The sequence below is a fragment of the Rhinolophus sinicus genome, linkage group LG10 (genome assembly GCF_036562045.2).
Source record: "Rhinolophus sinicus isolate RSC01 linkage group LG10, ASM3656204v1, whole genome shotgun sequence".
Taxonomy (NCBI): domain Eukaryota; kingdom Metazoa; phylum Chordata; class Mammalia; order Chiroptera; family Rhinolophidae; genus Rhinolophus; species Rhinolophus sinicus.
This window is the reverse complement of record NC_133759.1, coordinates 72402453-72418477: the sequence shown is the minus strand read 5'-3', so window position 1 is coordinate 72418477 and position 16025 is coordinate 72402453. Positions and strand designations below refer to the sequence as shown.

The following is a 16025-nucleotide window of genomic DNA, read 5'->3' as shown; positions in this document are numbered from 1 at the left end:
ACTAAAAGTCACTTTCAGTGTTTGTCTTCCCCCCACTGTATTATGGGCTCCCACAGCATGCTTCTTACTCACCTTTGGAGGCGCTGGGCCCATTTCTAGACCTGACATGGAATAGGTCTGTTAATTTTTGTCAAATTGGAAGAGCCCATAACCTCAATAGTCCAGGGCTTTTGAAACAGAGAAAATCTCTTCCTGCCTTCCTGGTGCATATGGCTTCAGCAGCCTTTCTACTCTGGGTTTATACATGCTTCCATCTTCCCACTGGTACTACCTGTCTTCCCCTCACACCAATTCCCATCTGCTAAATCAACTTAAGGTCCAAGCTGCCCGGCCTCACAGGTGACAAAGAACCCATCCAAACCTGCAATTTCCATTGAGTTTTGTGAGTTGAGGGGGCGGCAGGAGCTAATACAGTGTAGTAGCGAGTGCATTAGCTCTGTTGTCAGCTCTAGATCCAAATCCCATGCCATTTACCAGCTGTAGGACCTTAGGCAAATTTCTTCACTTCTCTTGAGCCCCGGTTTTCCACGTATAAAACATGGAGACTAATTTCTCCATAGGATATGCCTTAGGTTGGGTTCCCCCCAAATCAAATCAAATTTGAGTGCAAATAGTTTAATTGGGAAGCGATCCCGGCCAGGGCTGGGATTAGGGTGATGCATGTGAGGTGCCCTGCTGTAAAATGTGAAGAGGCCCTCAGGTTCACGCAAGTGCCAACCCTGCCCCGCAAGTGCCCCTCACCCTAGACCCAGCCCTGACCCAGGAAGCACTGACAGGGCAGTTGGAAGTGCGGTAGGAAGCCAAAGGACATTATATAAAATGGGGTTGTTGCTGGGAGCTAAACCCCACAGAGGAACTCTGGGAGACAGGTAGAATGCACCCACCTGAGAGGTGAGGAAGTTGGGGTATTTATCCTCCAACTTCCATCTTTCACTAGTTGAGGGATGCTTCAGGGCCCCTAACTCCCTGGCACTCCCAGCCTATGCCACACAAGCCTGGAGAAGTGCTAAGGCAGAGTGGCAGGCTCTTGCAATAGCACCCTGTGGGGTATGTAATAGAACGGTGAGTGCCCAGAGGAAATGGGCCAGGCGCCGCCTCTGCTAGAGGGCTGGTGCAAGGGTGAAAGGAAGGAACAACCACAATACCTAACACAGAGAAGTCCCCTTCTCTTTCTCAATTTATGGCAATCGCTTGTGAAGTTCATGGAGCTTCCCAGCTTTCCATGAGTCAACACTACCAGCAGAACAGTTGCTTCCCATCTTTGCTTCCCAACCAACCAAAACCCCAGCGTCCCCAGGAGAGCTCCAAAGGCCCGGGGCCCTTGCTGCAGAAAGCTCGTGACTGAAGGAGCTAAGGTAGTTGAGGGCTTGCTCCTCCGAGAACTGTTTCCTCCTGCGTCTGCACCCCACCTCTCTCTGGCTTCTCCTCTCACTGTAACACTACTTATGACACACAAAACTGGCATCACATTAGTAACAACTGCTGCCACTTACTCCTCATCTTCTGTGACAGATACTATGCCTTTATACACATTATCTTAACCCTGAGAACCCTGTCTGATTTTTCCCATTTTACAGACAAGGAAACTAGGTCTCGCAGAGGTTAACTTGTATCAGCAGAGGGTTCAGACTCAGGTTGAGATGATACTCTTTCCACTGACTTTGTCTCTTCACTGTCTCCACAGTGCCCCTCCCATAGGACCACTGGCAGGGGAGAGGAGAGGGGAGAAGACAAACTTGAGCAAAGACTGGGGTGCAGGGAGGGGCGCTGGGGAGGTGGCTGTCCACACACACGCACGCACACACACGCACGCGCACACACACACACGCACACACACTCCCCATCAGCTAACAAATTACCCTGTTGGTCCTGGCCCTGCTGGTCCACACCCTCCTTCAACAACTTGCTACTGACCCATGTTCTAGGGAGACTGCTCAATTTTAAGCTAAATAATTCACTTTGTAGAATCAGTCCTTTCCCTTTTCTTATCTTCAGGCAGAGAGAAACATACCATCTCATTTGTAGAGGTCTACCTCCAATAAATTGCCATTTAATGAGAAGACTAGTGAGAGTTAAGCTGATGGGACATAACTGAGAAGCTAATTTTCATTAGAAGGAAAACAGGAAAATAATCAATACTAGAGTCAAAATACAGCACTTTCTTTAGGACTGAAGAGGAGGGCTACCATGGTGTCACTGCCATGGACAAAAAACGGCTTTATTTGTTCCTCTCAGCCTTTGTTTCCTCGTCCGACAATTGGAAAGGATAATACCTACCTCATAGGTCATACCTGTGAGGATTCAATGAAGGTACATACATTGCCTGAACCACAGTCGTTGCTCAAAAAATAACAGGCATGACTCATGTGATGTGAATTCAGACCTGATAAACCAGAAGTTAGGAGAGTGAGTGGTGCCTGTTATCCATCCCAGGAACCTTCCCTGGTCAGCAACGACCTCCCACAGTCTTTCATTACAGCTTCACATGGTCTAGACCAAAGCTAGCTTTCTGGACATCCTGTGTGCTCCTTGCCCTCGGGAAGCTACTTCTGCCATTTGGCATCTTGGTTCTGTACGGGAAGCTCCTGGGCAATGTGGTGGAGAAGGTGCACTCTCATCCTCAGGTGCTAAAACAAAACGTATTTCCTGTTGCTTCTATCACCTCTCACAGTAAGAGAACCAATCTCAGTTTTAACAGATGAATATTCCTGGCATCCCCACTGGCTAATCTAGGAAGGAAAAAATAATTGTACAGGAACTAATAACGGTGTTCACTGAGAAATTCTTGGGAAGAATGGCAGGACACATCCCTCAGAGGTCTTATGCTCTGGGTGGGACAGCAAGATGAAGTAACAGGTGACTGAATGGTAGGAATATCAGAAAAAGAAGTAGGATTCAATGCCCTGGCACCTTCCAGAATGGTGTCAGAAAAGGTCAAAGGAGTAACCACACAGTGTTTGGAACTGTGCACTACACATTCAGTGAATACAGGCAGTATATCAAAGACCAGTAACAAAATTCATTCAGAACCATGTAATTTATGAGCATGAGAACTAGCTCCACAATTAAAATATCCCCACCCGAAACCCTGTAACACAGAGGAAAAAAAGGAAAATCTCTATCGTACTGAAATAAGATTTCATACAAACATAGATAAATATATTTAAATTTTCTTTTAACTATAAGTGAATTCAAACAGGCTGTTATAAAACAGAATATTATACACGGTTGTCTGTATAAATCATAGAAAACATAAAAACCAGAATGTTGGGTAGGTGCTGGTGGTGGAAACTGCAGGGCCAAACTTTCTCAACAAGGAACTGGGGGTCACTAAGGCTTAATGAACATTGCCCACGCCTGCTGCTAAACTGGTTTTGTCAACCTTCGGATCCTGGAAACTCAGAATTTTCTCTTTTTTCCTCTGCCTGCTTTGGTCCGTGTCCGGCTGCCAGGCCGGACAGTAAACTGCTTTTTAAAGTCCACTAAGCAATCTGTAGCTTCTGAAATGGAAACAAAAGATTTGATGGGAGATTCATTTAAGTCGAAATGTGCAAGGGAACTCTGCATCTCTCTGCTGCAGCCTGCCTCTTCTGTCCCTGGTGAGGGTACCCTAGAGAGAAGAGGAAAAATGCATCATGCATTGTACTGGGGGCTTTTACATACCTCAAGTCATATAATCTTTGTAGTCATCCAACCAGAGAAGTACTATCGTTCCGCTTCCACAGATGAGGACATTGGGAAAATTGTGCACCTAAAGCCCAGTTGGACAGTGACAGAATGAGGATTCAGACCCAATTCCCAAGCTGCTTAAAATCCAAGTCAGAAGACCGAGGCTGGGTGGGGATAGGGAGGTAGGGAGGAATAAGACACAGCTTTGGCTCTGCTTGTTTTAACACCATGTGTGAACTGAGTAGCTAGCCATTCAATTTTTAGCTCAGATACATGAGGGTCACAGAGTTTCACATAGAGAGGTCACACAGTTCCAGTGATTTCTACCTTCAACAGTTTGAATATCACATTATACACAAAACCCAGGACCATGCCTGCACTTTTCTAGAACTGCTGACAGCCACACTTCAATATATACCCCAATTCACCTGAAGGCCACTGTTTCTGAAGACTTGGTCGTTACTTCTGCATCTGTGATAGGAGAGAAAAAGTAATAACGTCATTAGCAGAGTTGTGATGAAACCACCTCTCACAGATCACGTGCTTCCTATGCTCTGGGCCCTGCTTTTCACCAGGCTCATCCACGTAGCTCTTCCCCAACCCCAGACCAATGGAATGTGAGCATTTAGCATCCAACAGACTCAACCGCATAAGTACTGAGGTGAATGCTTTTGAATGAACAAACTGAATAAATCTACTCTGAATCTGGACTTGAGGAACAAGGAGTTGCCAAGGGAAACCTGGCACCTGCAGAGATTCACAACCTACTAATCTAGAGGCAGTAGGACATGGGGCTCAGAGAGGCTGCCTTTTTACAGTCATCAGAGAGGCTTAAGGAAAAGCTCCTTTCCATCTGCATCTAGTGAACTTTAACAATAGCAACTAATAACCACCACAGTAATGACAGCAGCTAACATTTATCAAGAGCCTATTTATGCCAGGAAATATGTTTGGAGCTTTAACAGATATAGTCCTTACACTTCATGAACTTGGTATTACTAACTCCATGCAATGCTCCAATCTACTCTACTGTTCCCTAAATCCTAGGCACAAAGAGACAGAGTTACTTCCTTCAATCCCTCAGGAGCACAAGTTGGGACACTAAGCTAAAGGTAACACAGGAATGACGCACAAAACATTAGGAGGCAGTAACACCTGCATGCCTGATTTTCCATGCCTGTTCCTTTAGAAGGTATTTGGGGCTTGGGTTATTCCCCTGTGATTTGGAAATGGTTTTTCCCAATTCAACAGGCAGTCCTGCAAGTTTAGGCTTTATGAAGCCTGAAATGAAACGCATTGTGAGTAAGATAGGGTATCTCCCATTTTCCTTAGGGAGAGAATACCTAGATCGAGTCTCCAAGGTCAAATGTACACCCACATAACTCCAACAAATAAGGAGTTGGCAGTGGTTCTTTTCACTGAAAGGCTTTAGGCAAAGGCCCAGAAAACTGGTCTGGGGGTCCTCACCTGCAGTCTTGTGCTCAGATTGTTCCAAGAGACTGAGGAGTCGGCCTTCATTGCGGCCTTTTCCCTGTGACAGAGATAAATAGATGAAAGGGTTACCTCTTGGCAGGGAATCTAAAATACCACTTCCTTAGCCCAGATCACACCTGTCTCCAGGACCAAGAGGTGTGGAGGCACACCTCTAGGAAAGTCTTTTGCTTTCTAATAAATGAGGGCACACAAGCAGAAAAGCAAACTGTGATGAAGAGATGCATCTTTATGCCAAGAATATTATCCAAGAATGAATAACAGAGTGAAGGCAAATTATTCCACCGAGATCATATTACAGAACAGTGGTCTTTGACCTATGATGGATTTGGAGTGATCTAAAGCAGAAAACAGTTTCAAGGTAGCTCCTAGGGTCAGTGATCCCAGAGGAATAAGCTGGCTCTAGGGCATAAGCACATACCTCTAAAATCCAACTCCAAGTCACCACCTCAAAATCACCCCACTCGGGGGTCTCTTTCTTGTGTCATGACAGATAATGGCTTCTCCATCTTAGCATACAGTGATTGTTATGTGAGTAAGCCTAGAATATGGAGCTGCTGTTTTATTTTTGATCTCTAAGCCAAGACTTACTCTTCCTAATCTCTAATCACAAAGCCCAGAAAGCACATCCATTTTTCCAGTGACCCAACCCCACGGTTTCCTAAGGCCAGGCACACAGAGCGTTCAACAAAGTTGGTCTTGAAGATTGGAGGTTGGATATATGATTGGATATCCTTTCTGGAAAGCAATTTGGCAGTATGTTCCAAGAGATTTTTAAATGTTTATATCCACTGCCCTAAGGGGAAATTTATTCTAAGGAAATAGTCAGTGTAACAAAGACTGACTGTTTTAAACAGTCTTATAATACAGAAGAAGTGGAAAGAACCTGGATGTCCAATAATATAAGAATGGTTAAGTGACTTGTGATATAAACATTAAGAGTAGTTTTAAAAAATAGTTTAAAAATAAACCAAGGAAGGTATTTATGCTACAATGTTATGTGTATACACACATGTACAGTACGGTGTCAACTACATTAAAAACTCATAGGAAAAAAACTGGAAGAAAATAAATAGGCCAAAATACTAAAAGTTATCAATGAGTAGCTAAATTATGATTGATAATTTCTCAATTCTTCATACTTTTTTTTAAATTTCCCGTAGTTCCTACAATGAGCATATATTTTTTATTTAAAAAAAAACTAATTTTAAGAAGCATAAATCTTGTTTCAAGATAAACAGAAGAAAAGGAGGGAGGACAAGAAGGGAGAAAAAAAGCCCAGAACAAAGCTGTGGAGGGTCAGGCAGCCTTCCCTACAACACTCCACACATACCTTTGGGTTCCTCGGCCGCTGCTGCCGTTTGGTCTGCACGTCTGAGCATACTCTCTCACTCTCTTCAGGCCCATCTCTTTGATTACACCTTGCAAGCTGGAGACAGGACTCTACATGACACTGGTACTCTTTGAATGGGACTAGGGATTTACAGAGATAGCACTTCTCATTCCTAGCCAATCAGAAGAAAAAGCAGTTTTAAAATTTGCTTTTGCCGCTGGGCTCCTGGATAAGTCTCAAATTGTGTTTTTACATCTCAAAGTTATTCTGCTGAGAAGGCACGTCAACCAATGCAGACTCGCTCAGTGGGACTGCCAATAAAACTAACCCAACACCAATCAAAAGGACTGAGTGATTAGCGGTTTTCCCTGGCTGATTCTCTGTACCCTGCTGTTGCAGCAGTGAGATGGTAATGAAATCAGCTCTTTTAACTATCACAAACAACGCTGTCTGCTCTTTAGACATAAAATATCTGTCAAACTCATCTGAAATTAAGTGTAATAGTTTTTTCAAAGGGAAGTTAAAATTTAGACAGAAAAGGGAGCACCAAGAGCATTAAATCAAGATAACAATTTTGCCAGGGTGGATGAACTTGTCTGATTAGTAAATCAAATCCATCCATATGCCAACTTCCTTAATTCTACAACCTGCAGTATTAACTAGGAAGTTACAAAAGCATGTGGTTCTGCCAGAGGCTTCTCCATAATTTTATATACATAGTTATTTTTATCTTTTTATAAGAGTTGCATTTGTGGAAAGAGGAAATTGTATCCTTGAGGTAATGTTTATTGGGCATTGGTGAAAATGGAATCGTGGAGACAAAGGAAGAAAATGAACATTTATTAAGTGTTTCCTCTGTGGTGAGAATTGGTGGAAGGCCCTTTAAACACTATTTCTCAATTAATTATTTAGCCCTATTAGGAAGATACTATTCTCCTCAAGGTCCTATAGCTAATAATTGTCAGAAGCCATGTCAGATCACCTTAGTTTTAAGAAGCTGAAGAAAACTTTCCAAAGTTTGCTATCTTAGACTTCTCTTTCTGGCTGGTACTATTCAATCTCTACTGCAAGAGAGATTTGGATTAGCTCTAAGAAAAAATTTCTCTGGAGGTCTTTTAAATAGAAGTTAAGTTTCTCAAGTACTTAATCATCTGAGAGAATGCAAGCAAAACTCTGCCTTATGAGAAAAGCTAGACCAGTGTAGCTTTCAAGGTTTATCAACGAATATAAAAAGCATTCATTAATGCCTCCTGCGTGAGAGACGCAGCACCGGAAGGCACTTAAGTCAGATAGGCTGTGCCAGTTCTGACCACATGACCTTAACCAATTATAATTTCTCTTCAGTTTCTTTATTTTAAAAAAAAAGAAAAAAAAAAGTAACTACCTTACCAGCTATTGTGAGAGTTATATAGTAAATAAAACACGTAGCACAATGGCTGGTATACAGTATTAGGTGCTCAACAAATAGCTATAATTGTTACTGCTGACTCAGACACATTTTATTAGATGCCGGGGAGTAAAGCATGAATGAAGGCAAGTATCTGCCTTCAAATAACTAACAGCCTAGCCAGGGAAACAGAAATGTCCAAAAGAAACAAAAATAATTACTGCAGTACACTGTGATGAATCCAGTCCTAGAGGAATGTCCCCATGACAGCAGGATTCCAAAAGGAGCAAGTGATCAGCTCTGCTCAACTGGATTACAGAAGACAACTCTAAAATCTAAGGTCTGAGATCAGGGTTTCAAAGATAAATGTTTCCACCTAGTGACTAAACAGCTCTAAGGTACTGTTGGTAAATAAAGTCTTCACTTTCGGGAGGCAGCACTTAAGCCTGACCCTCCCAGGCCCCCTACAATGTGCTTTCTTAGTCAAGCCACAACCCACAACCCAGGAAGTTTCTATATTGCCCAACTTTTTGCAATTCAGCTTCTGTACCACTACATCGCAAAACAGCTCACTGCTTCCCCAAAGCGCCAAACACCAATATGCAAATTCATAGAAAAAGTTTTTAAATTTCAACATCAGTTTTATTGTAGCCGAAACAGTGGGATTAACTATACATAATAAACTATTACATATACACACACTAAGTTATAGGGAATAAAGTTTATTTTGGCAACTAGTGTTAAACAAAATTAAAGTTGCATACGTTAGTAACATAACCCAACATCCTTCATTTGGTATAAGTGTGACACATTTTCTTGCTTTCCTGTGTTCTGTTAAATCACCACAACCTAAACTGCTTTATGAAACTGGCATGTTGAAATTTAGCTTTCCTTTTTTTGCTTACACTCTGATTCCAAAGCTAACAGCAATGAGGAAGTGGAATGGATAGCAGGACTTTTTTAGGGTAATAAAAAGGGATCTACAGAGGCCACCTACACTGACATAAACCGGGAATAAGAAAAAGAAACTAAGGTATCCAAGCATCAAAGTGATTGGCAGGCCAAAGAAACCCAAGAGAGGTGAGGGAGGAATTAGTCACTTTATTTGGTCCAAGCAATGGTCTACCAAACAAGAGGAACTCTTGGGGCGGCCGGATGGCTCAGCTGGTTAGAGCGCGAGAGCTCTGAACAGGGCTGCCGGTTCAATTCCCACATGGGCCAGTGAGCTGCGCCCTCCACAACTAGACTGAAGGACAACTGCTTGGAGAAACACACTGTCCCCCAATATTCCCCAATAAAATGTATAACAAACAAACAAACAACAAAAACCAAGAGGAACTCTGAACACAGCGTACTTACTTACTTGTCAATGTCCAGGAAAGCCTGGGCAGCTGGCCCACTGGCACTCTTTTCCTTGGCCTCTTTTTGTCTCCGAGTCAACACTTGCAACAACAACAACAAAACAAAAACAAAAAAAGAAGAAGAAAAACTGTTAGGTAGACTCTGAATATAACAGACAAAATGTATAGGAAGAAGCAAAGTTTAAAATCCAATTCCACTGGGAGACGTGCACTGAGAAGCCTCAGCCTTTCTAATAAAGAGAGTAACGCCCGTGATGAATGTACTGACGCTGCCAACCACAACACAGTCCCGTATTTGCTAATGAGATCTATTTATCCCCTACAGACCTCATCTACACCAAGAAAGGTTTTTGTGTACTACCCCAACCTGCAGCCCTCGAGGGAGGGCTTTCTACTTTCCCAATTAAAATTCTGATTGATGTGACCACATCCCAATGAGGTGCTCTGTGAGGCACAGTAATAGTAGCTACACCTGAGTGCCCACATTATCTCCAATCTTTACAAAACTCTGCAAAGTGTTCCATTTACAAGTGAGGACACTGGAACTGAGAACGCAAACACAACTAGCCTTTTCTACTACACCAACCACCTCCCAATTCTAGACGGGTATGAACACCTTTGGTCCCGGTCCCGGTGGCATACAAATACTTTATCTTATACCAAAAGGCATCTGTTTATAAAATCATAGTCTCTTAAAAGATCTTGGAGGTTATTTAACCAACTGTTTTCCCATCTTCATTCTTTGCAGTAACAAAAAAAAACTGTGACCATCTCATTTCAAATCTTGCCTTCTTCCCTCTTGACACTTGAAATTCTCATGACAGAGAATTTAGGAAAGTTATTAGTTCACAAAGTAATTGAGACTGTGAAGCATTTATCTAGTCCAGGGGTGTCCAAACTGCGGCCCACGGGCCAACTGCAGCCCGCAATCCATTTTTTATTGGCCCGCAGCAAATTCCAAAATATATTTAGTTTACTTAAATAAACCAGGTGAGGCAATACGTACTTCACCTCGAGTGAGTGGCCCGGCAGTTTGTGTATTTTACCGCATATGGCTCTTGGTGAAAAATGTTGAAAAAAGTTTGGACACCCCTGATCTAGTCCAAGGGTCAGCAAACTTTCTGTAAAGGGTCAGACAGTAAATACCTTAGGCTTGGCAGGCCATCTGGTCTCTGTCACCACTAGTGAACTCTGCACTGTGGCAAGAAGGCAGCCATAAACGATGCATAAATAACTAGGTGTGGTGTGTTCCAATAAAACTTATTAAAACAAACAAACAAACAAACAAACAAACAAACAAACAAACAGATTTCTGGCTGGATTTGGCTCCCAGCTACCATAGTTTGTTTGCCTACCCTCTAGTCCAACCTCCCACTCATAAAAAAATGCCTTCTGTGAGTATCCCTGACAAGTAATCATACAGTTTTCAATGTGACTATCCACTCACTGAGGGGAATTCTCTTCCTCCTAGGGAAACCCATTTTACTGCTACACAACAACCTGGCTCAATCTGTACTTACTGGAGGCTCTATGAATACGTTTGCCCCCCTTTTTCACAGGTCAACTCTAACACTTAACTGCATTACAATCTTGGATTTACTCAGTTATCTTCCCTACAAAAATGTAACCTTCTTCAAAACAGGGACTGTATCTAGTCATTGAACCAATCTCGAATGAGACTTGGGTTGCAGAACCTTGAGTGCCTAGGTTACTTCTAATCCTTGAAACAATCCTCCAGATCGGTATTATGATTCTGCCCTGTTTTAAAGGTATGGCAACAAACTCAGAGGAACTGACTTCGCCAAGTTACTACAGCTGGTAAGTAGTAGAACCCAGGATACAATTTATATCGGTCTGATTTCTATACCCATGTTTTACCTTCCTAGTTAACTTCCTCTACATACACCCCAATTTCTGTCTCTCGTTATATGTGTGGCACCCCAAAGTAGACCCAATACTCAACAAGCAATCTTACCAGTAAAGAGAACATAAGAACCATAAACTACCCCGCTCAGACCCATTCTACTAACTTAGCCAAGGCTGTTGGCTTTACTGACTGACAATCCTGGTATATATACTGTTGGTTTAAATTGAGCTTAAAGGTAATTAAGGTCCATCCCCTATCCTCCCAAATCATTTTCAAACAAAATGTCATCAAGACAGGTCTCCTAATTCTATACTTGGGTAACTATGCTGTTGGGTATTTTCCCCCCTTAAACACAGGACTTTATATTTCTCCCTGTTTCCAGGTGAACATTCAGTCTGTTAGATCATCTGCAGTCTTGATCCTGTCATCTGATGCTATTCGCTCTCTTTGCTAGCTTTGTGTCCTCTGAATATATGACAAGCATACTTTCTACATTTTCATCCAAGTCACTGGGGGGAAGAATGGTGGTAAAGCTATGGCCAAGGACAGAAAACTGTGCACGTTACCAGAGAAACCTGTCTTCTTCCCCCTGGTCCAAGTCTCCTTTAAATACTTCATCAAGCAAATATTTAGAGAGAATCTTCAATGTGCAAGTAATTTGGGGAGACACAGGAAATTGTGAGGCAGGACCCTTGCTCTTATGGAGCTTACAATTTACAAAGGGAGAGAGCACATACACTCAAATAACTGTAATACCAAGTGCAAAGAGATGTGCATAATAAAACAAGATCATACACACAAGCAACTATTAATAGTGTTTGCCACTGGGGAGGATGACGTAAGGACTGGAAGAGGAGGGAGGCATATTTTTTACTACATCCTTTTCTGTCCTGCTGAATTAAAAATTAAAAGGGGGATAAAAGAGACAATATTATAGAGATAGTAGATAATCTATTTCTAAGGTTCCTTCCAACCCAGAGATTTTATAAGTAAAAATAAAGTACTGCAGGAGAAAAACATCCTGGACATAGTTGTATATCTACCTTCAAATCCACCTTCTATTCTATCAGCTAGCCCACATTTCTCCATCTTATGTACAAAGACTTCATGAGAGGTTTTATCTAGTGCCTTGCTGAAATCAATTCTTAAAAGGTTGGCACCTCACAGATTACAGAAAACTTTAAGGGTTGTTTTTTTCTCTCTCTTTCCATTTGTCCCCCATCTTGACTACCAAGTATTTTTCCAAAAGAAATACTTGGAAACCACTCCACAGACAGGGCTAGAAAAAGAATTATTTGCTTCTAGCACTTTATGTATACCTCTATTGCACCTAGCACATTTCTGCTGTTATTTGTTTGTCTCGGTCTCCTTTCTATACCGTACAACTTTCTGAATTCAGAGATTCTGGGTTTTGTTTTGATCTCTTCAGCATCCTTAGCAGAACCTAGCATATATTAAACACTAATAAATATTTGCCAAATTAAATCACAGCAGTGGATTCAAGGGGAAAAAGTAGGTCCTTGTTTTATGAGGGCCTACTCTGTACCAGGGCCTTTATAAACATAATCTCTAATCCTTACAACAGAACCCTGCAAGGCATATATCATTATCTGTATTGTATAGATGAAGGAATAGTAAATAACCTGATCAAGATCACAAAGCTAAAACAGTAACAAAACAGCCGCCATCATGGCACCAGGAATGCAATGCAAGTCTGACTGGAAAGAAGCTTATGTCCTTCTACAAGAGCAGGCTGCCTCTCCTGAGAAATAAGAAGGTAAAGGACGAGAAGAGAAAAAGTAATAAGTGGTAAGTGAGTGGCAGGTGGAGAAGAATCTGAGGAGAGAGACTTGGTAGATGGCTGGGAATTATATGCTAATTCTATTATTAAATGTTATGATTGTGGTGCACTGGACTGGGCCTTGCAGTAAAGTTTTTCCTTTGAAACCTACTGCCCCTGCAAAGGAGCAGAAAAGTGTAAGTTGTTCTAAAGGAGCCTCCAACTCCAGTTTATGAGGGCTGAGACAGCCATTTCAACTAGCTGCAGGCAGAGACTTCAGTATGAAACTGAAATCCAAAACCCTTACTGGTAGTGACAACAGCCCAAGATTTCAAAAGGAAACAATGGAGTCTGAAGACACCTACCAGGAAAACAACTACTAGTGTAATGTAAGTCAAATGGAGGAGAGGAGGGGCATCGCTGAGAGCTGAGACAGCCACCTATATAAACCGACGACATGTACTCAGCCCTTTACATACCCCGGCTGGAAAACACTCTAAGGAGCTGCGCTTGGGACCTGTCCTGGCACTGTGAAGACACAAGGAAGCAGTAACGCCTCGCAGAATAGAGTGCGCCAACTTCAGAAATGGACAAAATGGTATCCAAACTGGGACTCTACTAGCTGTGTCGCCACACGCAAGTAACTGCTCTGTGTATTGGCTGACTTACCCACAAAACGAGAGGACATAGCATCTGCCCTCATGAATTTTGGTAGGGATCACATCAGATAACCCAAATAAGATATGAGTGTCCAGGCCACAGAAAGCATTCAGCAAACCTAAATTATTATTATTATTATTATTATTATATAATTGTCACCATTATTCTTCCAGACTTATTTCTTAACCTTATCCAAACATTTCTGCTCATCCTTAGAGCAAGCCCTTGCCAGCCTGTCTATAATTTGGGTTAGGTCTTAGTCTTAAGTGGTCCCATACTAATTTGTACAAACAAAATGGACAAATAACCGAAGTATCACAGAACAATTATAAATACTATATAAGCATCAGCACATTTGTTTCCAAAATCCAAAGACAAACCATCAAAAATAAAAACATGGCCTACAGCCTAACAGCTATGTATAGTGTCAGATGGGTAATAGACTTATTGAGGTTATTACTTTGTGAGCTACATAAACCACTATGTCTAACCACTATGTTGTTTTGTACACCTGAAACTGAAAAAATAACATACATACATACATGCACACACACATAAGTATGTGTGTATATATATGTGTGTGTGTATACACACACACACACACACACACGTGGCCTAGAACTGTTAATAGTGAAAACAATGGCTCCCGGGAAGAGTAGAAATTTTATACACAAAGAAGAGAGATTCAGGAGAATGACAGCGGTTAGTCTCCTCCATTTGCCTCCCTTAACCTGCAAACTGCCTGAGCAGAAAACAGCAGGCGGCCACACACTTGTGTAGGTTCCCGGACGTGCTAAGAGGGAGGGCCGGCGAGCTCCACCTGCAGGGCGCCTGCCACCTGCCTCAACCAACGCTGCTGGCCTCCCCTAAGAGACCAATCCCAACCGAAAGGCTATCAATAGAACAAATTATCTACCATTCTCTGAGAGACGTGGCTATTTAAATTTTAATTAGAATTTAAAATGATTTAAAATTCAGCTCCTCAGTGCAATGAGCCACATTTCAACTACTCGACGGACACATGTGACGAGTCCTCGCTTCCATATTTGACCCACAGATATTCTGCCGTTACAGATAGGTCCGCTGGCTTGCCCTGCTCCTTTAAGAGATAACCAGGACTAATAGTATCCTGCCTTAAGTCTGTTTACCTGGGACACCGAGAAATCCAAGCCTCCCGGGCATCTCTCATCACCTAGAGTCTCATCCCCGCCTGACTCGAATCTGTCACCTGGGGGGGGAGGGGGCTTTTCTGATCTGACTCAATCACCTATTCTTACTCTCCCTCTGGAATTCCTGTCAGGGATCAACAAAATTCCCACCGTTCCCAACGTCCTCTGAAAGTTCCCTTCGTGGTCTTGCTCTCACTGAAAGATCCTCTGAGGAGAGTGCTTCTCCTTGGACCTTTTCAAGTCCTGGCTTGTTTCTTCTTCCTAACATCACAGTACTACTGGCTGGGGGTGGGGTACATATCCTCTTACTCCTCGTTGTTGCTTCCAGGCGACGGGAAAAATGTAGTGTGAAGCACAAATCATCGTGCTACCCGACCCTGAAGCAGTCATCTCCTATCTTCCTGGTCACCTGCCCCCCACCAGCCACCCACACGTCCCAGCCCGGCCATTCACTGAAAATTTTCACACGTCACTCACCGTCTTTCTCTTCACCACGCCTGCCATCATTCTTGGTGATTTCAATATATACTGTATCAGACTGAAGCACAGGAAGTTGCAGTTTTTGTGGGTTCGACCTAAGGTAGGATCCGTCCAATACTCGGGCCTCTCAGTTGCTCGACCTCTGGGCTGTCGCTCCCGTAGATCACACCTTTTATCTCAGCCTTTCTCAGGTCAGGTGCTGAGAGAGGGGTAAGCCTAATACCCTGCGGCACCGCCTGCATCGAAAGTGGCTGGTACCAGTTTTGTACCATCCTTGGGAGAAGTAAGGTCACAAGAGTCTGTTCTGTTCATCTTCCGTGTTCCGTGTTCCAGGGAGGAACCCTGGTTGAGCCTGTCAGTAATCGTGCCACTTGCAAGGTCTCAGTTTCAGATGTCTATTCTCTTATCACCGTGGCCACCACCAGTCTTTCCAGCTCACGCCCTCGAGTAGCCTAACTCCAGTAACTCTTCAGCCCTCGAGGACGTCTAACTCCAGACGGTCGGTCACCTTTTCCCTGCCCATTACCCTGTCACGTCCTCACTTTCCCTCTTACCTAACTTAGTCCTCACGGTTATCATATTAACAATTCCCTCCAATATGCTCTCGGCTTATTTCTAATTTCTCTTCTACTCCCTGCAAAACCCAATTTTGGTTCAGTCCAACCAACCCTCCACTGTTCTGTGTTTCTACCTAAGCAGCACGGCAGTGCCGACTACAGCCTTCAGGTGGCTCCTCAGCCCTGCCTGGCGGTGCCGGTCTGTTGGCACAGGTTGTTGTTGCACTTCCCGCGGACTATTTCTCATCTTCTCCGCTACCCTCACACCTCC

The 16025-nt window shown here is 43.0% G+C and overlaps 1 protein-coding gene across 3 annotated transcripts in view; it reads right to left on the bottom strand.

The window, feature by feature from the left end:
• Positions 1–3022: 3022 nt before the first annotated feature.
• UIMC1 (ubiquitin interaction motif containing 1) overlaps positions 3023–16025 on the bottom strand; it is a 91738-nt gene continuing 78735 nt past the window's right edge. For all 3 annotated transcript variants that reach the window (XM_074313429.1, XM_074313431.1, XM_074313430.1), the window contains 5 exons: positions 9244–9322; positions 6494–6665; positions 5137–5200; positions 4098–4140; positions 3023–3610 (listed from right to left, as the gene is read on the bottom strand). In XM_074313429.1, coding sequence (XP_074169530.1) covers positions 3400–3610; positions 4098–4140; positions 5137–5200; positions 6494–6665; positions 9244–9322 — 569 coding nt within the window. In that variant the 3' untranslated portion in view covers positions 3023–3399. The remainder of the gene's footprint in view (positions 3611–4097; positions 4141–5136; positions 5201–6493; positions 6666–9243; positions 9323–16025) is intronic.